Genomic DNA, 27020 nt, shown 5'->3' with positions numbered 1-27020 from the left:
ATCATCTACGCATAGACCTGACTCTGATGCCACTGTTGGGGAACGTATTATGCAATTTCAAAAAAATTCCTACGATCACGCAAAATCTATATAGGAGATGCATAGCAACGAGAGGGGAAGAGTGTGTCCACGTACCCTCGTAGACCGAAAGCGGAAGCGTTAGGTTAACACGGTTGATGTAGTCGAACGTCTTCACGATCCAACCGATCTAGTAACTGATACGTCTCCAACGTATCTATAATTTTTGATTGCTCCATGCTATATTATCTACTGTTTTGGACATTATTGGGCTTTATTATCCACTTTTATATTAGTTTTGGGACTAACCTATTAAACGGAGGCCCAGCCCAGAATTGCTGTTTTTTTGCCTGTTTTAGGGTTTCGAAGAAAAGGAATATCAAACGGAGTCCAAACGGAATGAAACCTTCGGGAACGTGATTTTCTCAACAAACAAGACCCGGGAGACTTGGACCCTACGTCAAGAAAGGAAATAGGAGGCCATGAGGTAGGGGGGCGCGCCCACCCCCACCAGGCGCGCCCTCCACCCTCGTGGGCCCCCTGTTGCTCCACCGACGTACTCCTTCCTCCTATATATATCCACGTACCCCTAGACGATCAGATATGGAGCCAAAAACCTAATTCCACCGCCGTAACTTTCTATATCCACGAGATCCCATCTTGGGGCCTGTTCCGGAGCTCCGCTGGAGGGGGCATCGATCACGGAGGGCTTCTACATCAACACTATAGCCTCTCCGATGAAGTGTGAGTAGTTTACCTTAGACCTTCGGGTCCATAGTTAGTAGCTAGATGGCTTCTTCTCTCTTTTTGGATCTCAATACAACGTTCTCCCCCTCTCTTGTGGAGAACTATTCAATGTAATCTTCTTTTTGCGGTGTGTTTGTTGAGACCGATGAATTGTAGGTTTATGATCAAGTCTATCTATGAATAATATTTGAATCTTCTCTGAATTCTTTTATGTATGATTGGTTATCTTTGCAAGTCTCTTCGAATTATCAGTTTGGTTTGGCCTACTAGATTGATCTTTCTTGCAATGGGAGAAGTGCTTAGCTTCGGGTTCAATCTTGCGGTGTCCTTTCCCAGTGACAGTAGGGGCAGCAAGGCACGTATTGTATTGTTGCCATCGAGGATAACAAGATGGGGTTTTCTTCATATTGCATGAGTCTATCCCTCTACATCATGTCATCTTGCTTAAGGCGTTACTCTGTTTTTAACTTAATACTCTAGATGCATGCTGGATAGCAGTCGATGAGTGGAGTAATAGTAGTAGATGCAGGCAGGAGTCGGTCTACTTGTCTCGGACGTGATGCCTATATACATGATCATACCTAGATATTCTCATAACTATGCTCAATTCTGTCAATTGCTCAACAGTAATTTGTTCACCCACCATAGAATACTTATGCTCTGGAGAGAAGCCACTAGTGAAACCTATGGCCCCCGGGTCTATCCTTATCATATTGATCTCCTACTACTTAGTTATTTCCTTTTCTATTTACTTTGCCTTTATTTTACTTTCCATCTTTTATCATAAAAATACCAAAATTATTATCTTATCATATCTATCAGATCTCACTCTCGTAAGTGGCCTCTTATAGGGATTGGCCACCCCTATTTGTGTTGGTTGCGAGGATTTATTTGTTTTGTGCAAGTGCGAGGGACTCGCGCATAGCCTCCTACTGGATTGATACCTTGGTTCTCAAAAACTGAGGGAAATACTTACGCTACTTTGCTGCATCATCCCTTCCTCTTCGGGGAAAATCAACGCAGTGCTCAAGAGGTAGCAGTAACGAACGTACGACACCTCCGAGTTCAGCACACGTTTAGCTCGATGACGTCCCTCGAACTCTTGATCCAGCAGAGGATCGAGGGAGAGTTTCGTCAGCACGACAACATGGTGACGATGACCGTGATGTGATCCACACAGGGCTTCGCCTAAGCACTACGACACTATGAATGGAGGAGTAAACTGTGGAGGTGGCACCGCACACAGCTAAGAGAATAACTTTTGTGCTTTGGGGTTCTCCCTGCTCTCGTATATAAAGGAGGGGAGGAGGAGGCCGGCCACCAAGGGGCGTGCCAAGGGGGGGAGTCCTACTAGGACTCCACTCCTAGTAGGATTCGGCCCCCTTTTTTCCTTTCTCATGGAGGGGAAAGAGGGAAGGAGAGGGAGAGGGAGAGGTAAAGTGGAAAGGGGGCCGCACCCCCTCCCCCTTGTCCAATTCGGACTCCCTTGGGGCTGCCACCCTGCAGGCTCCCCTCTCTTTCTCCCCTATGGCCCATCAAGGCCCATTACTTTCCCGGGGGGTTCCGGTAACCCCTCGGTACCCCGATAAATATCCGAAACAAGGTTGTCAGAATCGCGATTATGTTGTATGATTCTACGACTTTACGATCCAAATTAACCTCTTTGATTCTACGATTTGGTACATATAATCTACGTTTCTACGATCCTAATAGTGAAGATTCTATGATTTGCGATTCTACCATCGGAACTCCGATCCGATTCAGGATCACGATTCTGACAACCTTGATCTGAAATGTCCCAAAACTATTCTGGTGTCTGAATACCTTCGTCCAATATATCAATCTTTACCTCTCGACTATTTCGAAACTCCTCGTCATGTCTGTGATCTCATCCTGGACTCCGAACAATCTTCGGTCACCAAAACACATAACTCATAATACAAATCGTCATCGAACGTTAAGCGTGTGGACCCTACGGGTTCGAGAACTATGTAGACATGACCGAGACACATCTCCGATCAATAACCAACGGCGGAACCTAGATGCTCATATTGGTTCCTACATATCCTACGAAGATCTTTATCGGTCAAACCGCAATAACAACATACGTTATTCCATTTGTCATCGTATGTTACTTGCACGAGATTCGATCATCGGTATCCTCATACCTAGTTCAATCTCGTTACCGGAAAATCTTTTTACTCGTTCCGTAATGCATCATCCCATAACTAACTCATTAGTCATATTGCTTGCAAGGCTTGTAGTGATGTGCATTACCGAGAGGGCCCAGAGATACCTCTCCGATACTCGGAGTGACAAATCCTAATCTTGACCTATGCCAACCCAACAAACACCTTCGGAGACACCTGTAGAGCATCTTTATAATCACCCAGTTACGTTGTGATGTTTGATAGCACACAAGGTGTTCCTCCGGTATTCGGGAGTTGCATAATCTCATAGTCAGAGGAATATGTATAAGTCATGAAGTAAGCAGTAGCAATAAAACTAAATGATCATTATGCTAAGCTAACGGATGGGTCTTGTCCATCACATCATTCTCCTAATGATGTGACCCCGTTCATCAAATTACAACACACATGTCTATGGTCAGGAAACTTAACCATCTTTTATTAACGAGCTAGCCAAGTAGAGGCATACTAGGGACACTTTATTTTGTCTATGTATTCACACATGTATCAAGTTTCCGGTTAATACAATTCTAGCATGAATAATAAACATTTATCATGATATAAGGAAATATAAATAACAACTTTATTATTGCCTCTAGGGCATATTTCCTTCAATGGGGTCGTGTCCGGGCAGTTTCTGGGATGCGGTGGCCGTGCGCCCAACGCGCGGCCGCATCCTGTCCGCATACATTTTTCTTTGCAAGTCCATAACTTTTTTTCGTCATTGATTTTTGATACATGGGAATACATCACCAAAGTTTGACTAGAAAAGCAAGACCAAAGAAATCAAGAACCACAAGATAACATTTTAGAAGATATCCAACTTCCAGAACTGTTCATGTAAGTTGGATTAGTGCCTTCTCGTTCACTCATTGTTGATGTGCGGAGGCTCGATCTTGCGTGCTTCTTTCTTCGCGTGTAAAGAACTAGACGTTGCTTCCTCGCATCTAGTCTCATGTCTAGCCTCTATTATAGCAACAAGTGCACTAGTCTCATCTCTAGCCTCTATGCTAGCTAAAAATGCACGAACATCTACCAAATTGCGCTCTATCAATATATCGATGTACTCTTCTTTCCAATACCAAAACTTGCATCCATTCTACACAATAAAATGTTAAGTTAGCACAACTAATCAAATTCGAGAGCACAACCGAAGCTAAAGTAGAACATACCCCGTCGTTTAAGCACTTGATGAACACCCATCCGGGATGTTCCAATGTTGTAAACACGCGGCATGACCTTCTTTGGGCAGTCATCGTACTTAATGAGTGGCAATGGTGCGTCGACGTGCTTTTGGGCTAGCACCGAGCCCGGCCGACCGCCATTCGTGTATCTGCCGGCGGACCACCGATGGTGTAGATCCGAGTGGCTAGAGGAGGAGCCACTACCTGCATGCAGCCTTGCGGCCTTGCCGGGGACTTCCGGCCCGATGCCCGGCCAGTCCATGACGCGACGCGGCCTCCCACAACCGGGCGAGCTCAAGACCGACCGGATTCGCAACAAATCCAGCCGCGGGATGCGCTAATCAGGTGGCCATGGTTGGGTAACTCCGGGGCATCGAGGGGAAGGGGCTGGGCGAGCGTGCGTCCGAGCTGCACAGCTGCAATGGCAGTGGCGGCGGTGGCGAGGGGCAGAATGGAGAAGAGTGGAGGGGGTGCGGCTAGAGGGGGGAGGGGGTTGATAGAAAAAGGGGTCCCTGTGCCACCGACGAGCGGGCTAGGGGAGGACACGCGCACACGGCCCGCCCGTCCGCGTGCTGTCTGCTTCACCCCAAAAGCGGCCCAAACTTGGGCCGGGGATGGGTCGAAAGCGGATAGAAAACGGACAAAAATACGTTTGCGTCCGCACGCTGGGCCGTCTGGTTTGTCCGTTTTATCCCAAACGAACGGGGCCGGACGGGATGGGGTCGCGCGCTGGAGTTGGCCTTAGTCTCTGAACTCATCAGCAAACTCCAGCGTCGGACAGGCGGCAAACTATTTCACTATTTGTTTACCCTTTTTTTATTTTGATGATTTCACGAAATACTTTCAACTATCAGCGCAAATCATTTTCAAGTATACATACATGAAGTAATCTAAGAAGCTATATGAACAAAACTATAAGTTTGACGAAATATTTTCTCTTGGTCTATTAATTTCCTAATATTTCATTTATTAAAGATAACTCAATTTTATTTTTATTCATTCTTACATATATAAAATATGTTTTCTATTGGGAAGTAATAATATATATATGCTAATGGAATGCGCAAATGGCCAGCCCACATTGAACTTGCTTAAGGCGAAGCTAAAGGCCGGAGCCATCTCTATTTACCTGTTGGCCCGAAACGGAGAAACAGAGTCAAGTATAGCTAGCCTACCCATCCGTGTGAGACGGAGAATGGTTGGGCTGCATCCCGCGCGTTCGTTTCCTAAAATGAAAAACATTTGCATCGCGTTCGTTTCCTAAAATGAAAACATTTGCGGCGCGTTCGTTTCCTAGCTAATACGAATTTCCCGCGCGAAACCTTCTCCTACTGAAAGTCACGGTACGCTCACTGCCGCCCGGCCGCGACTACAAATAGCGCCACCGCGATTCGCAACCATCTGCAGCTTTGCCACTCCAGATCCCAGGTTGCCATCCGGTGTAGTGAACTAGTGATGGCGATGTCCAATCACGCCGCCGCCGCCGCCGCCGCCGGCGGCCCAGTAATCATGCGCCGCGTCGAGGCAACCGCTATCTGGTTCTCCGAGGATACCGCGCCGGTCGACGTCGGGTACCAGTTCGCGGTGCTCGTGTGGTGCTATGTGAAGCGGTCCCTGCAGTTCCGCCGCCGCGGCCAGCCCCCGGTCGTGACGGACCAGCCGTACCTCGGGCGTTGCGGCGGCTACGGCAACAGGTTCATCGTCACAGACCTCTCCACGCTCCAGAGCGACGGCGCCTGCCGCGGGGCGTTGCGCAGGATGCTGGCGGAACTGCCGCAGCTCCGCGCGCTCCGCCTCACCCAGGACGAGTGGGACGACGTCGTACCCACTAACGTGGTGCCACAGATCGTCCGCGTGGCGTGTGGCGACGGCGCCACCCGCGGGTTCACCTTCCGCTTCGCGATGGAGGTGGACCGGCAGTTCATACACGACGAGCGGGCCCTCCTGATGGCGTGCAAGGAGAGGGAGCTCGGCGGCGGCGGCAGGCCGGACAAGTGCCCAATCTGCTTGGAGGGCCTGGAGGGAGAGCCCGCCGTGCAGCCACCGAGGTGCCCGCACACGTTCCACCGCAGGTGCATTTTAATGTGGTTCTGCAAGGCGACGACGTGCCCAATTTGCCGCTGTGACGTGAGGTTCTGTGCCCTGCCGGAGTTTCTTGCTCTGTAGTACACAGGAGGTGGAGAGGCCTATGACTCGAGGCCCAGCAGAGCAGCAGTACCGAGTCTCTTCGATTATTCCAAATAAAAGATTGCAAGGTCGTGGTCAACATTTCAGTCAGTTATCCCTTCTTCGTTAGGGATTCAGTCAGTTATCTGTCAAGTTCGTTGAAAGATTGTCAGGTCGTCGTAATTTCATCAGCCTGTTATCCCTTCTTTGTTAGGGATTCAGTCAGTTAGTATTTGTTATAAGTTCGTTGAGATATTGTAAGGACGTCGTCATTTCAGCCTGTTATCCCTTCTTGGTTAGGGGTTCAGTCAATTAGTATCTGTTACAAGTTCGATCAAAATGGAAATTATGGACTTGGGCTGGGCTTGACACTGGCTCCGCTATTACTACTGGTATAAATAGTACAGTCTCGTCGAATCCTGACATGTCATGGGAGCCTTGCAGGATGGGATGCACGTAGTACAAATGCCTGTGCGTTGCACTGGGCGATTTTTTTTCGAAAAACCTGCTTTGCGTGCCACTACGGGCCAAATTCTTACATCCAATTCTGACAAACGTCGAAAATAACGTTACCCTCATTCTTTATAAGGTGAATATGCCCGTGTGTTTTCACTGGTTGAATTATCGCTTTTCGGACCATAAAGTGTGGATGTGAAGAAGTCACCCTAACGTCCTTCGTCGGCCCTATCCAGTTCCGCACTGCCATCGGATGGAAGAATAGTGGCGCATGGAATAGCCTTTGAGCATGAGAAACATACATTGTGATTGTTACATGCTCTTCGAGAGTTTAATAATTCATGTAACTAAATTACCGTGAATACAAATTTATAAGATCTGTATGTTCATACAAATTTTATTATTTACTTTTATTTTGAGAAATGTAACTAAATTAGTAGTAGTAACAAAAATAGTGAAAACATCTACACATGTACTATCAGACCTTTAAAGAAAAAAAATCTTGAAGCAGTAGTAGATAAGCACAATTGGCCACTAATTCATTTTTTCTTGGTGGGCTAAAATAAAAGTAAATCCTTGACAGAAGTGGTGAGCATCAATTGGGGAGGCAGAGATAGCAGCATGACTCACAATCCTTTCCTTCCACCCCCATACACAGACCTTGAATTTCAAACACAGAACCATGCAACAATGCATTTGTGTTATATTTCATAATATTTACAATCATCAATCCAATAATATATATGCAAAAAATTTAACTTCTACAAGCTCCACATTTTGAATATCTTCATCCAGTGGGTGCGCATATAAAATCAGCTCTTGTGGCTCTTGTTCTACCTATTTATGAGGTAAAACAATTTACTGAGCAGTACCCTAGGAAAACCTTGAACTGAAACCACGACAAGAATTATGGAACGGAAGGATTACAGAGTGATGTCTGCACGTGATGATTATTTCCTGGACATTATGTCCCATAATGTATATTGAGTGTAATTTTCAGATGACAAACAGTATAAGCACAGATTCAGAATAGAAAGATGTGTAAACTAAGCCCGATGACCACACCAACCCAACAAATCTATTGGGAGATCAGAGAAGTTGTTCAAGAATAAAAGCAAGACCAGGATAAAACAGTACACAAGGTTGTCACACTTGCATCAGCAATTACTTCTGCTCACTGTCATAGAATTCATCTCAACTTTTTTAGCAACGGAATAAATTTAGTTATCTCCCTGCAAAAAAGTTTAGTTACCAATTGCAGGAAAACACATTGCATACTTATTGGCATAAAACATAATAAAATAGGACAAAATACTATTTACACATATTGGTTGTGTAATCCTACCGTATGTTTAAAGCTTATAGAAATTGGTTGCCAGCAACAATAACCAAACAACAATAAAAATGAATTATTCCTATGCAAGCCTACAAATATATTTTAGTGGCTCTTGCAGAGTTAACTGGGTTGTACAGAGAATTACTTAGTAGAGACTATATATGCCAAAAAACCATGAGCATGGAGATGTACTAAATATTCCACTATGGAGTAGAAGGGAAAGAAGTAGAGATAGCACGGTAGAAGAGGAAGAGGTAGCTCCAATACATCTATTGGGAAGCCATACAAAAATATTAATCATACTGTACAAGCTCACAAAACTGGCTCTGAAGATTGTATAATTAGAACAACCAATAGGATTTTACCTGGTTGAAGCACACGACAAAAGAATCCATTCATTTTCTTCAAGAAATTCATCGAAGGTTTGGCACGCGACAACAATGGAACCATAACTGGATATGTTGTAAAAGTACCCTAGTAATCAAATTTCTAATCTGCATGACATGTAATATGATGATTATATAACAAAGCAACAGTTTCCTATTTTGTAGAAGACAAAACACAAAAGTGGATTGGTAGGCTTTGGTGCTGGAGTTGCGGTTACCAATTAGAGCAAGTACAATAGGATGACGTAGGGCTGTCTATAAGACTTTAAATATTATATTTTTGATGAGTTGGCGGGGAGAGAAGAAGAGAGAGAAGAGAAGCAGGCTTAACTAACAGCCGACTGTAGCACGTGCTCCTAGGCACTTTGTTTTTTTTGAGGATTAAGCCAGCTTTATTAATCAAAGTCCACAGAAAGTGGGATACAAGATGGGTCATGGGGTTGGCCGAGCCACAGATGACGCCCCGGTCCCCTTCTAAGAGAGAATCTGGCTAGACTATGTGCTTCATAATTTACAGCACGACACTCAAAGGAAAAAATGCATTGAAAAAGGGTAGCTCGAAGACTAATCTCGGACAGAATGGCACCGTATTGCCTTCTACTACCCGAGTTTATATCACAGACAACTTGCTTGCAATCGGAGGCCACTATGTAGTTGTTGATAAGAAGATCCTCTGCCAAGCACATTGCCTCCCTGCATGCCAGAGCTTCCAGACAAGCCGGATCGTCCACTCTCTCCACCACTAGGGATGAACTCCCTAGGTAATTTCCGTTTGAATCACGGCAAACTGCTGATGCTGACCCACCTCGCCCCGGTCGTACTGTAGCGTCAACATGGATTTTTGCATACCCCGACGGAGGCTCCTTTGGTCGCTGCGGTCCCAATGGAGCATTAGGTGCATTTGTTTGTCTTGCTGTCGAGCGGATCACATTAAGCTCGTCATGGTATCTGTTGATGAAAGTCTGTGTTGCTTGAGGACTCTGAAAAATCCCCTCATGGATCGCCTTGCGCCTCGTGTGCCAGATTGACCACAATGTAATCGACAGGAGGACAAACTCGTCATGTGTGAAGGAATCAATAAGCGCAAACAGCCATTGCCTTGCTTTAGGCTCTGACAGCGCCATCATTTTATGTGCAAGTTCCTTATCCACCAAAGCCCATACACATCTGGACATTGTGCATTGAATCAATGAATGTTTCCACGAATCCGGCATCCCACATAGCCCGCAGCTGCTAGACGTCGTCATATGGCGGTGGGCTCGCACGTCCTTGGTGGGTAGGGAGTGTTTTGACAGTCTCCATAGAAACATCCGGACTTTGCCAGGAACTTCAGTTTTCCAAAGTTTCTTCCACATCCTTTCCTCTGACTGCGCTGATGACGTTCCTGGTGACCCATTAAGCCATGCCTCACGGCGTTGTTTAGTTTCTGAGAGCATTCTATACACTGATTTAACTGAAAAGGTGCCTTTGGGCTCGAAGTTCCACGACCAGAAGTCGTCTACATTACTAGTACAGAGAGGAATGCCCATTATGATATTTGCGTCCATTGGCATGAAGACCTCGTTCACCCTTTGCTTGATCCAGGTAGCTGAAGTTGGGCCTATCAATTCTGACACAAGCTGCGGTGGGTTCGCCGAGATGCACCCATATGGCCGGAGCATTTCTTTTCTTGGGAGCCAATTATCTGCCCATATGTTAATAGTAGCACCGTTTCCGACTCGCCGTATCAGCCCCTGTTTCAAGACGTCACGGCCCTCAATTACTGCTCTCCATATTTGGCTCGAATGACCCCCCAAAGAGGCTTGCAGGATATCCACATTCGGATAATATATGCTCTTTAGTAGTCTGGCACTGAGAGAGGTGGGTTCCTGCAAAAGTTGCCATGCCTGTTTTGCCAACATAGCTAGGTTAAAAAGCTCGAAACCTTTAAACCCAAGGCCATCCATGCCCGTCGATGAGGGGGAGCGAGGTGAGCGATCGCACAGGGCCCCCAAAATCGTGGGGCCCCCATCAAGAGAAAAAAACCCTTCGTACGTTGCCTCCCTTCGGTTGAAAGATCGCTAAAAAACCGGAAAAGGAAACTAAAGTATGTGTGTACGTGACTACATGGTGTCTTTGATTAATCTGCTAGGCTTCCAGGATTGCTAAGCGTCCAGGTCTGCTAGTGCTAGAGGCCCAAATAACATATTTACAGAAAATAATGTTGGAGGCCCAATAGGTCGACCGGTAGATTGGATACGAATCGCTTGATTCCAGCGATTGCAGACGAACAAACAGCGAACTGCCATCTAGGTCTCGCGAGCGGTGATCGAGCATTGAAGAAGGCCCTGGCCCTGGCAGTCAGCCGGCGCCGAGGTAGTTACCTCCGATCTAATCCCATTGCTGGTCGTCTTGCTGTGTGAAGCCGCAACAGGTGTGACCGCGGTTCCGTTTGTTGTTTCAATCAGGATCGAGCCATCAAGGAACACATCCAGGCCAAACTATAGACCGTGTTTTAATCTCCAAGTGCAAGGTTCTATTTTCAATTCATTTTCTTTGTGTTTGGATGATCTATTCATCCGAAGACCGTTACTATTAGAAACTAAATATATTTTGTTTGATCAATGATAACTTTTATAATTTGTTCGGTTCTGTGTTCCTGAATCTTCATCATGTCTGTTAGAATTAGGAAGCATGAATCTGGTGCTGCAAAGCGTAAGAAAAAAAAACTCAAACTTGAGGCTCAATCTCTAGCGGGTTCCCTTGATATATATTTGGTGAAAGGGCCCCAACATAATTCTGAAAATCAAACTACAGATTTTTAATATTGATGATGGTCTTGATGATAATGCAGCAGAGGTTGAGACTCTTGATGCAGAAATTGATGATGGTAATATTGCCAATGAAGGGGGTGATGGTAATATCGCCGATGGAGGTGATGATGTTGATACTGCCAATGAAGGTGATAATGCTAATACCGGCGATGATGATAATATTGCTGATGACATCAAATGTCCTTTTCCGTTTGATATATTTGATCCAAGAAATTGGGATGCACTTGATTCAAAAATGATAGATGTTTTGGTGCAAAAAGGTCCTAAAAGAGACACGTCTATTGAACATGGTGAAAAAGACAAATTGTCTAGAAGGTTTTCTGCATTATCATACACTAGAGTTCTCTCAAATGGAGTGAAGTGTGATAGAGAATGGCTTGTATACAGCAAAGATCTTGACAAAGTATTTTGTTTTTGCTGCAAATTATTAAGAAAAGGGTTGGTGAGAGGGCAGTTAGCAAATGATGGTTTCAGTGACTGGGCTCATCTTGGTCATAGAATTAAAGAGCATGAAACTAGCAAAGAACATGTCACAAATATGACTACATGGTATGACATGCATCTTAGGTTAGAGAAGAATCAAACAATTGACAAAATTGCTCAGCGAGAACTTGCGAAGGAAAAGGAACATTGGAGAAAAGTTTTGCTCCGAATCCTCTTGATTGTAAAATTTCTTGCAGAACACAATATAGCATTTCGTGGTAGTAATAGCAAGTTGTACCAAGACAACAATGGCAATTTCTTAGGACTCGTTCAAATGTTGGCTGAATTTGACCCAGTTATCGAAGAGCATGTTTATCACATCACCAATGATAAAATTCGTGATCATTATCTTGGTCCTTCCATACAGAATGATTTAATCAATTTGCTTGCTGCTGCAATCAAGTCAAAAATCACTGAGAAGGTGAAAGAAGAAAAATACTTCTCTGTTATACTTGACTGCACTCCTGATGCAAGCCAGCAAGAACAAATGTCTTTGATAATTAGGTATGTTGATGCATCTTCAGGTTCTTTTTGCATTGAAGAATCCTTCTTAGGTCTTTTGGATGTGAATGATACGACTGGGCAAGGATTGTTTGATGTTCTGCTGAAGGAATTGAAGAGTCTTGGCCTTGATGTGGACAATGTGAGAGGACAGGGATATGATAATGGGTCAAATATGAAAGAAAAAAAATAAAGGGGTACAAAACAAAGTACTGGAAGTCAACCGAAGAGCTTTTTATTCGGCTTGTGGTTGTCATAATCTGAATTTGGCACTATGTGATATGGCAAAGTCTTGTCGTAAAGCAACAATTTTTTTTGGAGTTATTCAGCATATTTATACAATATTTGCTAATTCTACTAAGAGATGGCAAATTCTGAAAGATAACATACCAGGATTGACACTCAAGGCATTGTCATCTACTCGCTGGGAGAGTCGTGTTGATAGTGTTCAGGCTATAAGGTTTCAGCTACCGGAAATACAGGAGGCCTCACTTCAAGTGGCTGAAAGTGATAAAGATTCATCGACACAAAGTGAAGCTCAATCATTGGCAGAAAATGAACTTGGTGGCTTTGACTTTTTAGTATCAATAATCATCTGCTATGAAATATTATCTGCTGTTAATTTGATTAGCAAAGAGTTACAGTCAAAGGATATGATTATTGATATTGCAATTGAATCCATAAAAAGCTTGCCTTCCTTTTTCAAGAAGTACAGAGAAACTGGCTTTTCAAAAGCATTGGAAGCTGCAAAAAAAATTGCAGTGGAGATGGACATTCATCCAGAGTTCCGCACCAAGTGTAAAATCAAAAGGAAAACACAATTTGATGAGGGCGAAGATGAAGCATCTATTGATTCACAATCTGCAGAGGAGTCATTCAGGGTCAATTATTTTATACGTGTTGTTGATCAAGCTATAACTTCACTTACCATGAGATTTGAACAATACGAGGGTTATGAAAATATATTTGGTTTCTTCTTTACTTCAGATAGGCTGCGATCACTAGATGACAAGAGTTTGATGGCTGCTTGTGTTAATCTTGAAGATTCACTTAAGAGTGGAGAACATACAGATATTGATGGACTTGAATTGTGTTGCGAGCTAATTTTCGTACAGGATTCACTTCAGAAATCTATGGGTCCTCTTGACATTCTGAATTATTTGAAGAAGCGCTTGACAATCTATCCTAATGCTATTATTGCATACAGAATTTTATTGACCATTCCTGTAACTGTTGCATCTGCGGAAAGGAGTTTATATAAACTCAAATTATTGAAGTCCTACTTGTGTTCTACTATGACACAAGAAAGACTGAATGGGTTGGCGACAATAGCACTTGAAAACGATGTCTTGGAGAAGATAAAGTATGAAGATATGATTGAAGATTTTGTTTCAAGAAATACTAGACGGATGCTCCTTTTTGGTAGGACATGAGGTCCGTTCATTGCTTTGCAATCCTTTTACCTTCTAGCATTAGTGTTGAAATATGCCTAAATAAGGTAGAAATAAAGCAGACTTGAAATTATATAATAAAGTGAGAGTATTCTTTACACATATTAATTATTCCTTTACGTGAATTGTCAAAATTTTGGGCCACATTTTGGTTTTCTCCCGAGGCCCTGAATTTCTGGAGACGGCCCTGGTCATGTATCAACAAAGTAGTACAAACTTATATGCATCTATTGTACTTGTCGACTATAAGGCTGACCATAGATGATGTGGCAAGATTATATAGCCAGCAGCTGACTATATTATTAACCATGCTCTTAGCAAGCTCTCTCTCTCTTTCTTGCAGGCATGAAAATACGGCCACCCCAACGGAGTGAAGCATGCACTCCCTCCAAACCTGACCGCCACGGGAGGCAGGTGATGCACCATAGAACCGGGTCGAAGAGAGGTGAACAAACTTTGGGCTGGTGGCGCTGGAAATTATGGAGTTGGGGCTGGGCTTGACACTGTGGCTCCACTATTACTACTGGTACATATACTGCCTCGTCGAATCCTGACATGTTGTGGGAGCCGTGCAGGAGAGAGAGAGAGTATCCAGGTTCTTTTTTCGATGCGTGCATATGTTTACAAGCTATGCCTCATGATTGACTTTATAGATTTTGGTTTTGTGGGGTGCTGGGAATTAGCACACAAATGCACTTGTGGTTAACTGAACTACAGCGGAAACAAGTAATCTCAGCACCACATCATGTACTAATTCAAGGATCGTTGCTTAGCATGGAAGGAAACATATGCAGTAACATATATGGAGGCAAAAAATGTTACTCAGCAGGCAAGACACTCCTCAGCATAGTGTCTTGTGGTAGGAGTAAGTTTCTGGACAGCACCAATCATCAACAAAGAGATACCAGATTTTTTACGTGTAAAACCCCTCAACTTGAGGGGAAAAACCACGGGCCGAAGCCACCCAAATCCTCTTCCACTATTATCAAATGTGGGATACAACAAGTTCTTCTCTAGACAGCACTAGAGGATCTCATACATCAAGATTTCTGATTCTTGGATGAACACAACAAGATTTGGGGCTCAAGAACTAGGGATTGGAACAATCTAACCAAAGATGGTGGAACTGAAGCTTGAAGGAGATAATGTAGTGGATCTGCACCATCACAACCTTGGGGAGGAGCTCCCTTGCTTCTTCCTTCAATCTTCCTCTTCTTCCCTTGCTCTTTTGGTTTTCTCTCTTCTTCTCTCTTGGAGAATGAACTGATTTTCGTCACTCTTGGTGGTGGCTGCTGGATGGAGGATAAAGCATCCCCATCCACTCATGTGCAAAGTTCAAAATGACCCTAGGTCATAACCCTAATGGGTAGTGGGCTCATGCACCTCTTTGGGCTGCCTAAAAGGCCTCAAATGGTCATCTCCTCACATCCCACATGAGGAGGATATCCCAACAAATCTCCCCCTCCGACTCATGAGGGGGGCACCGCCATGCCTGCTACCTTGCAACATACTTGTAGCTTCTCATTTGGTAATATCTTGGTCATCATATCCGAACCATTATCGTCGGTATGGATCTTCTCAAGTTTCAGCAACTTGGAACTCACGACATCTCGAATCCAATGGTACCTCACATCAATGTGCTTGGTTTGAGAGTGATAGCTTGAATTCTTGGCAAGATGAATAGCACTTTGACTGTCACAAAACAGAACATACTTCTCTTTCTTCATGCCGAGCTCTCGTAAGAAGTTCTTCATCCACAAAACTTCCTTGTCAGCATCAACTGCTGCAATGTACTCAGCTTCTGTAGTTGATGTAGAAACACATTTCTGCAATCTTGATTGCCATGACACTGCCCCCCTGCATAAGTCATCAGGTATCCAGATGTGGACTTCCTACGATCCTTGTCACATGCGTAATCTCCATCTGTATAGCCCTGCAATACAGGATCACCATTTCCAAAGCATAGACAAGATGTAGAAGTACCCTTGAGATACCTGAGAATCCACTTCACTGCTTCCCAGTGAGTTTTACCTGGATTTGTCATGAACCGGCTAACAACTCCAACTGCATAGGCAATGTCAGGCCTAGTGCATACCATGCCATCCATCAAACTGCCCACAGCAGATTGGTAAGGTACTTTCCTCATTTCTTCTTTATCCTTCTTGCTTGTAGGACATTGTTTAGAATTCAGTTTGTGATGGCCTGCAAGCGGAGAGATAATAGATTTTGCATCTTTCATATTGAACCTTTCAAGTACCTTCTCAATATATTTTTCCTGTGAGAGCCAAAGCAGCTTCTTCGATCTATCACGGGAGATCTTCATGCCAAGTATTTTCTTAGCAGGTCCTAAATCCTTCATGGCAAATGATTTACTCAAGGCCTTCTTGAGGAGAGCAATCCTCTTTGTGCCATTTCCAACAATCAGCATATCATCAACATACAACAAGAGAATAATGAAGTCACCCTCGGAGTACCTCTTCATAAAGACACAATGGTCAGGTTGTGCTTTATGGTAACCAGACCCAGTCATAAAAGACTCAAACTTCTTGTACCACTGACGAGGAGCTTGCTTCAAGCCATACAAGCTCTTCTTCAATTTGCAAACTAAGTGCTCCTTGCCTACAACCATGAATCCCTCTGGCTGCTCCATGTATATCTCCTCCTCTAGGTCACCATGTAAGAATGCAGTATTCACATCAAGTTGTTCAATTTCCAAGTCCATGGTGGCAGCCATGCCAAGCACAACTTGGATCGAAGACATCTTGACCACTGGAGAGAATATCTCACTATAATCAATGCCCTTTTTCTGACTGAATCCTTTCACAACCAATCTGGCCTTGTACCTTGGATGTGAGGTGTTTTCTTCAGTCTTCACTCTGTACACCCACTTGTTCTTGAGTGCTTTCTTGCCCTTTGGTAGTTTCACCAACTCAAAGGTATCATTCTCATACAGGGAATTCATCTCATCCTGCATGGCTTCTGACCATTCTTCCTTGTTCTCATCAGACATTGCCTCCTCATAGCATGAGGGCACACCTGCATCTATCATCAACACATATTGATGTGGTGGATATTTAGTAGAAGGAATGTGACCTGTTTCACTTCTTCTTTGCTGCTGCACTGGTGGTGAATCAGGTGGATTTTCGTTGGCATCATCATTACCAACTTCATCATCATCATCCTCACTTGATGGCTGCTCGCCACTTTGACTTGTACTGCCTTGATCAGTTGCACCTCCACCGTCTTGAGTGTCATCATCTCCCCCATGATTGTCATGCACGAGAGGAGGACGGATGGATCCATGTCAACCTGAGGTGTGTTGGTCATTGGCTTCTCTGGTTTCCCAATATCTTTTATTGTTTCATCTTCAATGAACACCACATCTCGGCTTCTCACAATCTTCCTATTTACTGGATCCCACAACCTGTAGCCAAACTCTTCACTTGGTTGGCTGAGGTAGATGCACTGCTTTGTCTTGCTATCAAGTTGGACCTCTCGTCCCTTAGAACATGTACAAATGCCCTGCAACCAAAGACCTTTAAGTGCTTGTATGATACCTCCTTCCCTGACCAAACTCTCTGAGGAATATCACCTGCAAGAGGAACTGAGGGAGATAGGTTAACCACATACATAGCATTCATCAATGCTTCAGCCCAAAATGAATTTGGTAAATGAGCATGAGAGAGCATAGCTGTGACCCTCTCTGTGAGTGTCCTGTTCATTCTCTCTGCAAGACCATTGAGCTGAGGTGTCTTTGGTGGACTCTTCTCAAGCCTGATGCCAACATTTCTGCAATACCTTTCAAAAGGACCTCTATATTCACCACTTTCGGTGTCAAAACCGGCGGATCTCAGGTAGGGGGTCCCGAACTGCGTCTAGGCGGATGGTAACAGGAGGCAGGGGACATGAAGTTTTACCCAGGTTCGGGCCCTCTTGATGGAGGTAAAATCCTATGTCCTGCTTGATTAATATTGATGATATGGGTAGTACAAGAGTAGATCTACCACAAGATCAGAGAGGCTAAACCCTAGAAGCTAGCCTATGGTATGATTGGCTGTTGTCCTACGGACTAAAACCCTCCTGTTTATATAGACACCGGAGAGGCCTAGGGTTACACAAGGTCAGTTACAAAGGAGGAGATATGCATATCCGTATTGCCTAGCTTGCCTTCCACGCCAAGTAGAGTCCCATCCGGACACGAGACGAAGTCTTCAATCTTGTATCTTCATAGTCCAAAAGTCTGGCCAAAGAATATAGTCCGGCTGTCCGGAGACCCCCTAATCCAGGACTCCCTCAGTAGCCCCTGAACCAGGATTCAATTACAATGAGTCCGGCGCGCAGTATTGTCTTCGGCATTGCAAGGCGGGTTCCTCCTCCGAATACATCACGGAAGAACTTGAACACAAGGATAGTGTCCGACCCTGCAAAATAAGTTCCACATACCACCGTAGAGAGAATAATATTTCCACAAATCTAATCTGCTGACACGTTTCGGCAACACGACATTATGCCATGGCCCGGTAATTATTCGAACCGTTTTTCTTCAACCATCTCCACACATAACGCGAGGCGGTTTCTTGACACGTCTTGTCAAAGTAGAGATCGTGTTCCCTAATTACGGGATTCTCATCAATACGGTCGTGGGTAACCCAACCGTATCTAGGACTCCTAGATTATAGGCAAGTCCCAAACGGCTACGGAGAGGACGCTTGATATTCACCCTCTTTATAAAGGGACAAGGCTTTTACTTTTTCCTTCTCGTGCTCAATCGAATCCTTTCCCCGCTTCGAGTTCTAACACCCAAAGCCCAGGTCAGGTGCTCCGGACTTTCAATCATGTCCGGATCTAGCCTTCAAGGCCGGTGGATGTCCTCCTCCATTATGGAAGAAGATATCAAGAAGTTGAGGGAGGCCAGATACCTGACCGCCGAGGTTTCGCATCGGCTGCCCGCCCGAGGGCAGGTCGTCCCTACTCCTGAACCCAACGAACAAGTCGTGTTCATCTCCCACTTCCTCCGAGGTCTAGGCCTCACTCTGGATCCCTTCGTTAGGGGGCTGATGTTTTATTACGGGCTAGATTTCCACGATCTAGCCCCGGACTCCTTTCTCCACATCTCAACATTTATTGTTGTATGTGAGGCTTTCCTCCGCATTACCCCTCACTTAGGCCTGTGGCTCAAGATCTTTAACGTGAAGCCGAAGATGGTCGAGGGGCAACATGTAGCGTGCGGAGGCGCATTAATAAGCAAGATCACTGGAGCTCCATGGCCAAAGGGTTCTATTCCAAAGGTGTCCGGATTATGGCAACGGGAGTGGTTTTACATCACAGCTCCCAGAAGTGCCAAGTGGGCGGATGCCCCTGCTTTCCGCTCAGGCCCTCCACCACAACTGATGTCATGGATCAGCAGAGGGCTGAGCTGGGGTCCAGCCAAGGACATGCCTGTACTGCAGAGCCGCATTCAAGATCTCTTCAAAGGAGATTTTAGTTTAATTATGGTGATGCAAGTCATGCTGGTTCGACGAATCCAGCCATGCAAACGCCGGCCCCTTCGCATGTGGGAGTTCAACCTAGAAGGACCGCGCGCTATTCAGAATTTCCTCAGCCTGACGCACGAGGAGATGTATAGATCATTCTTCGGACCCCAGATAGAGTGTCCGGATACTACCGAGGACGTGGACCTGAGCAGCAACCACACCGCCGACCAAGTAAGCTATCCTCTAGCCGAACACACCGCCTTTCATTTATCATGACGTTATTCTGAGAAATCGCTCTTTGACCAGGACTGGATAACAAAGGCGAAGATGATCCGGTGTTCGGCCCCCCTTCCGGAAGGCTTGGAGAATCCGGTACTGGAAAAGATGCTCGAGCTAGCACCTTGCCCGGAGCCCTCACAGGAAGATAAAGGGGGAATAAAGGAGGAGAAAGCGGGCCTCCACCGCTACCCATTATGACCGAGGGAACGGGCGCCTCCGCGAGGGAGGATAACCAAGGGGAGGAATCTGGCATTCTCTCACCCTGGGGAAGGAAGAGGACTACCCCTGAAGATCCGGAAACCAAGGTTTCCAAACAGGAGAAGAAGTCTCCACTAGAGGGTCCTGCCTTGGAGGGTGCTTTTGCCGCACAAAGTTCGCGGGGGGATCTACCTTCTAACGAGTCGTAAGTAATCAAAAAGTGCTTTAATAGTGAGGATATACTACTTTACCTCTGAGGAAAATAACCGAAGCATTTATCTTGCAGTTCGGATCTTAGCCCTTCTTAGCAGAGCTCGTCTTCGGGGGATCTTCTTCCGGAGATGATGGAGAGCGAAACGCCTCCCCCGGACTCCCTCGCTCAAGAAGCGGGCGACCTTGAAGTGTCGTCACGGAGGGCCTCTCCGGGTCCGGTGAGGCCAGAAGATAATCCTTTAGTTACCCGAAGTCCTCAGCGTCCGGCTCTTGAAGCGTCCGGCTCTTGAAGAGAGCAAACAAAAGAGTCCGACACCGTCTGGTATGCAGTCGGACGTACTGAGGGAGCTGTTGGAGCGAGCAGCCATCTCAGAAGAACACCATACGTTAATGAGTACGGTGATGGAAAGAATTTCGTCCGCCGAAAGCGGATTGCATGAAGCCTTTATGAGTCTACTGACAGGCTTTGAGGTAGGTGCTACTTTTTGATAGTATCGCACATTTTTAGGTGTGCCCTGTGTAGATAGTAGCCCCTCAGACTCTGGTTGTCGTCGAGAACAGCAGCAAACAGAGGATCGTAGTCCCAGGTAGTAAACAAACCGCCTTTATGTGCAGGTGGTGGAAACTCCGGTGGCTAGCCGGACTAATGAGTTTGCCGAACTGAAGCGGCAACTGGATGCGGCAGATGCCGACATCGAGCTTGTTAATAAGCGGCTTGACGAGGCACAGGGTAAGTAATGCTTTCTGGTGAATGTCACATAGTAAGAGCAGCATCATGCCAGTTTCTTTAACATGTTGTGACTACAGATGGAGCTGCCATCGTGGAGACCCTTCGGGCGGAACTTGCCCGAGCCAAAGAACAAGCAAGGAGGAGTAATGCGGCCGAAGAATTGAGGGCCGTGAAGGACGCGCATTGAGAGAGCAAAGAGAAAATGGCCAAGATGGCTGTAAAGTTAAAAGACATTGCCGACCGTTGCCAGTTCCTTGAAGAAGAAAACCGAGTGAAGGCGGCGGACCTTGAAAAGGCTACGATGACGACCAAAGACACCTGCTCTGCTATGAGAGCGAAGAAGGAGGAGCTGCGTGAAGCCGGGGATATTGCGGCTGGGAAGCCCTTCATGCTGCGGAGGAAGTTCGGAGATCCATGGTATGCCCCTCTGGATCGGCTGTGGAGTTCGGCAGACGCATATATGGACTTGGCGGCGAGCGCTGTCGATGCGGCCAAATACTTCCGAGATCAAACAGATCGTGAAGTGGACAAGCTATTCTGGTCGCAATTTAATGTTCCAGAGCGTCCGCTTCCATTGACTGATCAGCTAGCCGAATGGGAAGAACTCAATAGGTTGTTCGGACTCGCTATGAGGTCTGTCGTGGATCAGCTGTGGCCGGAGAAGCCGAAGCCGAACAACTATTTCAGCTTAGTGCAGCAGTTCTTTGGTGCGGTGCCGCGCATGCATGCGATGAAGAGGTCGGCGTGCATAGAAGGCTCGCGGATGGCCCTTGCCCGTGTTAAAGCATACTGGGCGGAGATGGATGCTACCACTGTTGCGGCGCAGGGTTCGGCCATAGGCCGAGTGGATGCCGAGCACTATTTCGAAGAGGTTCTCGAGGGTGCTTGTTTGATAGAGGCCCAGTGCTCAAAGAATATTATGTTTGAGTGACATGTATTCCCATTGTAAACACAATGTTTTTATGAAATTTATTAGGGCTGCGTTTATACTTTTTCCTGAAAGTAATATGATGCCTCTTGAGCGGCCGTTTATGTATACATGTGTATAACCTGAAAGATTGCAGTCGTCGGCTTCAGCCCCCACGCATATAATGCAGAGGTGTTCGCAGAAGACGCGTGTTCACACTTAACCCAACGTCTTGGCCCTATTAAGGAGGTGATAGCGCAGCGAATGAGGCAACTGGACTATAATGCTTTAACACTTTCACTTAGCCATAGGAGTTTGACGGTGGGGCTACTATGTAGCCCCTGGTGGCTCCGCACTCTCCCGAATTCGGGGTGCGTACATGCCTGGCCGGGAAACGGACCTTCGTTAAGGCGGAGGAATTCTAACATTCCGATAGGTCATCGAGTGGTTGACTAGTCTCACGCTATATCATGACAGTCAGTTTTCGGCTTTCTCTACTGAGGCGCTCGTCCGGATGACTCGGGGCACAATCGCAGTAGTTCTCCTAGTGCTACCTTAGCCGATAGAGCGGAACGTAAGGTACCAAAACATAGGAGCCGGGAAACCCAACATTTGACCAAAGACATGATTCGGAGCTGATGCATATAAGGCCAAACTCGCGACGCCGAACACTCCCTAAGGTATTCGGTCTTTATGGTATAAACCGGGCCTAAACAGTGCCCTTTGTAAGAAGCCCCTGGTGTCTAGGTACGTGCATTATTCTGACGTGGCCACATGCCAAGATGCCAGCATCCTTCTCAATTATACTGAGAATTCAAGGGATGTGTATCAACAAGAGACAGTAAAAAAGGTTGACGCAGGGTCTTAATCTAAAAAGAATCCTTGGGACGGGTCCCTGCTGCACGTCTGCACCTGTGTCTCCGTTGTGCCATATCCTGGACGGGTGTAGCACGGTGGTCATCAGTAAAAGAGAGGAACTTAGGTGAAAAGTTGCCGTGCAAAAAGGTAGGTTTTAAAGAAACCATGTAAATTTCAAGATGAGTAAAAATTGCCACTTGTGTGCGCGCGTTGAGCCCCTTGTATTTGTGATAGGGGTGTGGCCATCAATCCTGTACGAATTACATATAGCTACGCCGGACTCGTCTAACCGTGTCCGTGGTCTTGACGACCTATCGAATACTTTAGTTGGTGAGGCCGTTTTAGTGTGTGGCTGCCGAGGCAGCCGCACCCTCCTCGGTGCGCAGGGATCGCTCAGTATTTCCATTTACTGTAATGATGCCACGTGGACCGGGCATCTTAAGCGTGAGGGAAGCGTAATGCGGTATTGCATTAAAGCGAGCGAAAGCTTCGCGTCCAAGTAGTGCTTGATAGCCACTTTGGAACGGAGCAATGTGGAAGGTTAAATTTTCGCTACGGAAGTTATCGGGGAAGCCGAATATAACTTCTAGTAGCAAGGAGCCCGTGCAATGAGCCCCTGTGTCGGTGTCATAACCGGCGGATCTTGGGTAGGGGGTCCCGAACTGTGCGTCTAGACCGGATGGTAACAGGAGGCAAGGGACACGAAGTTTTACCCAGGTTCGGGCCCTCTTGATGGAGGTAAAACCCTACGTCCTGATTGATTAATATTGAAGATATGGGTGTTACAAGAGTGGATCTACCACGAGATCAGAGAGGCTAAACCCTAGAAGCTAGCCTATGGTATGATTATATGTTGTGATTGTTGTCCTACGGACTAAAACCCTTCAGTTTATATAGACATGGGAGAGGGTTAGGGTTACACAAGGTCGGTTACAAAGGAGGAGATATCCATATACGTATTGCCTAGCTTGCCATCCACGCCAAGTAGAGTCCCGTCCGGACACGAGACGAAGTCTTCAATCTTGTATCTTCATAGTCTAACAGTCCGGCCAATGGAGATAGTCCGGCTGTCCGGAGACCCCCTAATCCAGGACTCCCTTAGTAGCCCCTGAACCAGGCTTCAATGACGATGAGTCCGGCGCGCAGTATTGTCTTCGGCATTACAAGGCGGGTTCCTTCTCTGAACACATCACAGAAGAATTTGAATACGAGGATAGTGTCCGACCCTGCAAAATAAGTTCCACATTCCACCGTAGAGAGAATAATATCTTCAGAGATCTAATTTGCTGGCTTGTTTTGGCAACACGACGTTATGTCACGGCCCGGTGATTATTCGAACCGTTTCTTTGAACTAGCCCCGCACATAATGCGAGGCAGTTTTTCGACACGTCTTGTCAAAGCAGAGATCGTGTCCCCTTATTACGGGATTCTCATCAATACTGGCGTGGGTAACCCAACCGCGCCATCAATTGCGGCGCTTGGGGATAAGTGAGTTACCAGGCAAGTGGGGACGCTTAGTTTTGTCCGCCCACATAAAGGGATAAGGATTCACCTTTCTATCCACGCCTTCTTCCTCCCCTGCTCATCCGCTCTTGCACATTCGAGCTTTAGCACCCAAGTCCTCACTTCCATCTCAACCTTCTCCAACCATGTCCGGAGCGGGAGGCAAGTGGATGGTCTCCTCCGTCACGGAGGGAGACATCAAGAAACTGAGGAGAGCCGGATACCTGCCCGACGACATCGCACACCGGCTCCAAGATGAGGGGCAGCTCATCCCCACCCCCAGTCCCCATGATAGGGTGGTATTCCTCACCCATTTCTTCCGCGGACTAGGATTCCCTCTCCATCCCTTCGTCTGGGGGCTCATGTTTTATTATGGCCTGGATTTCCATGATCTGGCCCCGAACTTCATCCTCAACATATCGGCGTTTATCGTCGTGTGTGAGGCCTTCCTCCGCATCAAGCCCCACTTCGGCCTATGGCTGAAGACCTTCAACGTCAAGCCGAAGGTGGTGGGCGGCCGCAAGGCGGAATGCGGAGGCGCCATGGTGGGCAAGATGCCCAACATAACATGGCTCGAGGGCTCCTTTGTGGAAACCATAAAGGGGTGGCAATCGGGGTGGTTCTATATCGCCGAGCCGCGCGACCCCGCATGGGTAGCAGCCCCCGAGTTCCGATTTGGCGCCCCCATGCGGCTCACCTCCTGGAAGGAGAAGGGCCTGTCCTGGGGTAATTCAAAAGAGCTGACCGGACTCCAGTCATGTATTCAAAACATGGTGTACAAGAAGCTCAAGCTCGTCAACATAGTCCAGGTTATGCTCATCTGCCGGATACTCCCGTGCCAACAACGGGAGTTTACCTTGTGGGAGTTCAATCCGGCGCAGCACCGAACTCTGAACAGGCTCTTCGATACGACTCATGAAGATGCCTGGAGGGTGCTGTTCAAGAGCGCCGAGGTCCCTCCCCCATTACCGAGGATCGCAGATTCAGCGCGAAGTGCCACGCCAGTGCGGTAAGTTGTTTTACCTTTCACAGGATACTTATTTTTATATGGATTGACTCTATGGGGGATCTAAACTCCCATGCCTTTAACAGGACTGGCAGAAGATGGCCGGACAAATCGACTGTCCGGCTCCCTTGCCCGAAGGCCCTGCAGACGCCCTTCTGGCGAAGATGTTGACTCCGGCCCCTTATAAGGTGCCGGAGAAGACCAAGAAGGCCAAAGGAGCTCGAAAGAGTTCCCGACGCCAGGCATCGTCGGACTCACCGTCCGATGATTCTGCGGCGCACTCTTCCCCCGAAGACGAGGAAGAGGAAGAAGAGGCTTCCCCCTCGACTGGGGGAGACAAGAAAAGGAAGGCCGCCCCGACTGGGGAGGCCGGAGGGTCCAAGAAGGGAAGGACTCTCCTTCCGGACAGCTCCACCGCCGCCGACGAAAGTGAAGACGAGTGGTTGCCCAGGGCCAAGCCCCCGGGGAGATCGTAAGTATTTGGATACCAAAGTAACCCATAGGATTCCTTTGTCGCATCGCTTTCCCTAACGCCGAACTCAATTGTGCAGGCCGCCCCGAGCCAATATCGAGGTATCCTCGGACGGCTCCCTGGTCTCGTTGGACATGGATAGTGATCTAGTCCCGACCGCCACCTCCCCTCATCCAGCCGACGACGCCGAGGTGCTGTCTCAAGAGGCACCAGATCGAGGGGGGATAGTCCCGGAGGCGCCTCAAGGCGACCTTCCGGACTCCGGGAGTCGAGGGGACGGGGTCCCCGAGAGCTCCGAGTTCGGCCCTCAGCCGAACACCGCGCCGGACCCTCCAACGGTTCTGAGCTCGGGCAGGCGGTCCCCTTCTAAGGTGGTCAAAACGTCTATGCTGGTGACCTCTGCCCATCCAGAGGCACCGGACAACCTGCTGGAGGTGCTTCGCAGCGCCTCCATCGTCGAGGAACACCGCACCATCATGAGTGCGGTGATCCGGAAGGTTCAGTCCGCCAAGAGCGGATTGACTGAAGCCTGTACTAGCCTTCTAACAGGCTTTGAGGTAAGTGTTTTAAAATGTAGTAGAAGTATTACCGCATAGACAGTAGCCCCTGATGCTTTGTTCGGTGTTCGTAAAGAAAAGCCGAACAGAGGATCAAATAATATCGCAGGAGTCTAATATAAGTATGTCAATATGCATATGCAGGCTTCTCTGCTGGCGTCCGCCGCACTAACTGCGGAGGTCGCCGTACTGAAGCAGGACCTCGATCGGTCCAAGAAAGAGCTCGGCCTTGTCAAGAGGCAGCTCGAGGAGAACGAAGGTAAGTAATACCCCGTCTATAGATATATGTATATAAAAAAGGACGCGATTGCAAAATGACAGGATCATTGTATGTTTTGCCAGGGGCCACGACTAAGGTGGCGACCCTGAAGCAAGCACTGACCAAGGCCGAAGATACAGCGGCCAAGGAGCGCACCGAGCGAGAGAGGCACGAGGCTCGGGTGGGCGAGGTGCAGCAAGAGCTCCAAGCTCTCGTGACGAAGCACGAGGCGTTGGAGCTTTCCTTGAAGACACGAGAGTCTGAGCTTGCCGCGGCCCGTGAGAGCGTGAAGGGTGCCAAGGCCGAGGCCCAGAAGGCCCTTCAGGAGATCGACGCGATGAAGAAGATAGCGGCGGGTAGGGCTTTCTATATGCAAAGCAAGCATGTAAAGGTGAATTACCGATTATTTACCCGAATCCGGAGCTCTTCAGGAGCATTCGCAGATTTGCCCCGCAGTGTGTCCGATGCCGCACAATTCTACCAGGCCGAGGACGGAAGCTCGATGGAGAAGCTGTTCTAGTCTCAGTATGCTGAGGCCGAACATCCGGTGCCAATGTGCGACCAGCTGAAGCAGATGGCCGAGCTACATAAGGCGGCCGATCAGGCCATGAAGGGCTTCATAGTACGGTTGTGGCCTGGCGATGCCCTTCCGAACAGCTTCTTCGGCTTGGTGAGGCGGCTTGTGGATGCCTGCCCTCGGCTGGAGGTCGTCAAGCGATCTGTCTGCATAGAAGGTGCACGCCGAGCTTTCGCCCGTGTAAAAATGCAGTGGGTCAAGCTAGACGCCGTGAAGATGATCAAGGAGGGGCCACCGGAGGGCAAGGAGCACCGCCA

The 27020-nt window shown here is 47.2% G+C and overlaps 1 protein-coding gene and 1 pseudogene across 1 annotated transcript; both read left to right on the top strand.

Annotated features, from left to right (window-relative positions):
- Positions 1-5599: 5599 nt before the first annotated feature.
- On the top strand, positions 5600-6304 carry LOC125527368 (uncharacterized). Its single transcript, XM_087517095.1, has one exon. The coding sequence runs from the start codon at positions 5600-5602 to the stop codon at positions 6302-6304; it is 705 nt and encodes a 234-aa protein (XP_087373221.1).
- A 4122-nt stretch (positions 6305-10426) lies between these two features.
- Positions 10427-13712, top strand: LOC125527367 (uncharacterized; annotated as a pseudogene).
- The last annotated feature ends 13308 nt before the right edge of the window (positions 13713-27020 follow it).

Source organism: Triticum urartu, chromosome 3A (genome assembly GCF_056163025.1).
Source record: "Triticum urartu cultivar PI428250 chromosome 3A, HENAU_Tu73, whole genome shotgun sequence".
Lineage (NCBI taxonomy): Eukaryota > Viridiplantae > Streptophyta > Magnoliopsida > Poales > Poaceae > Triticum > Triticum urartu.
This window is presented reverse-complemented; position numbering and strand designations above follow the sequence as displayed.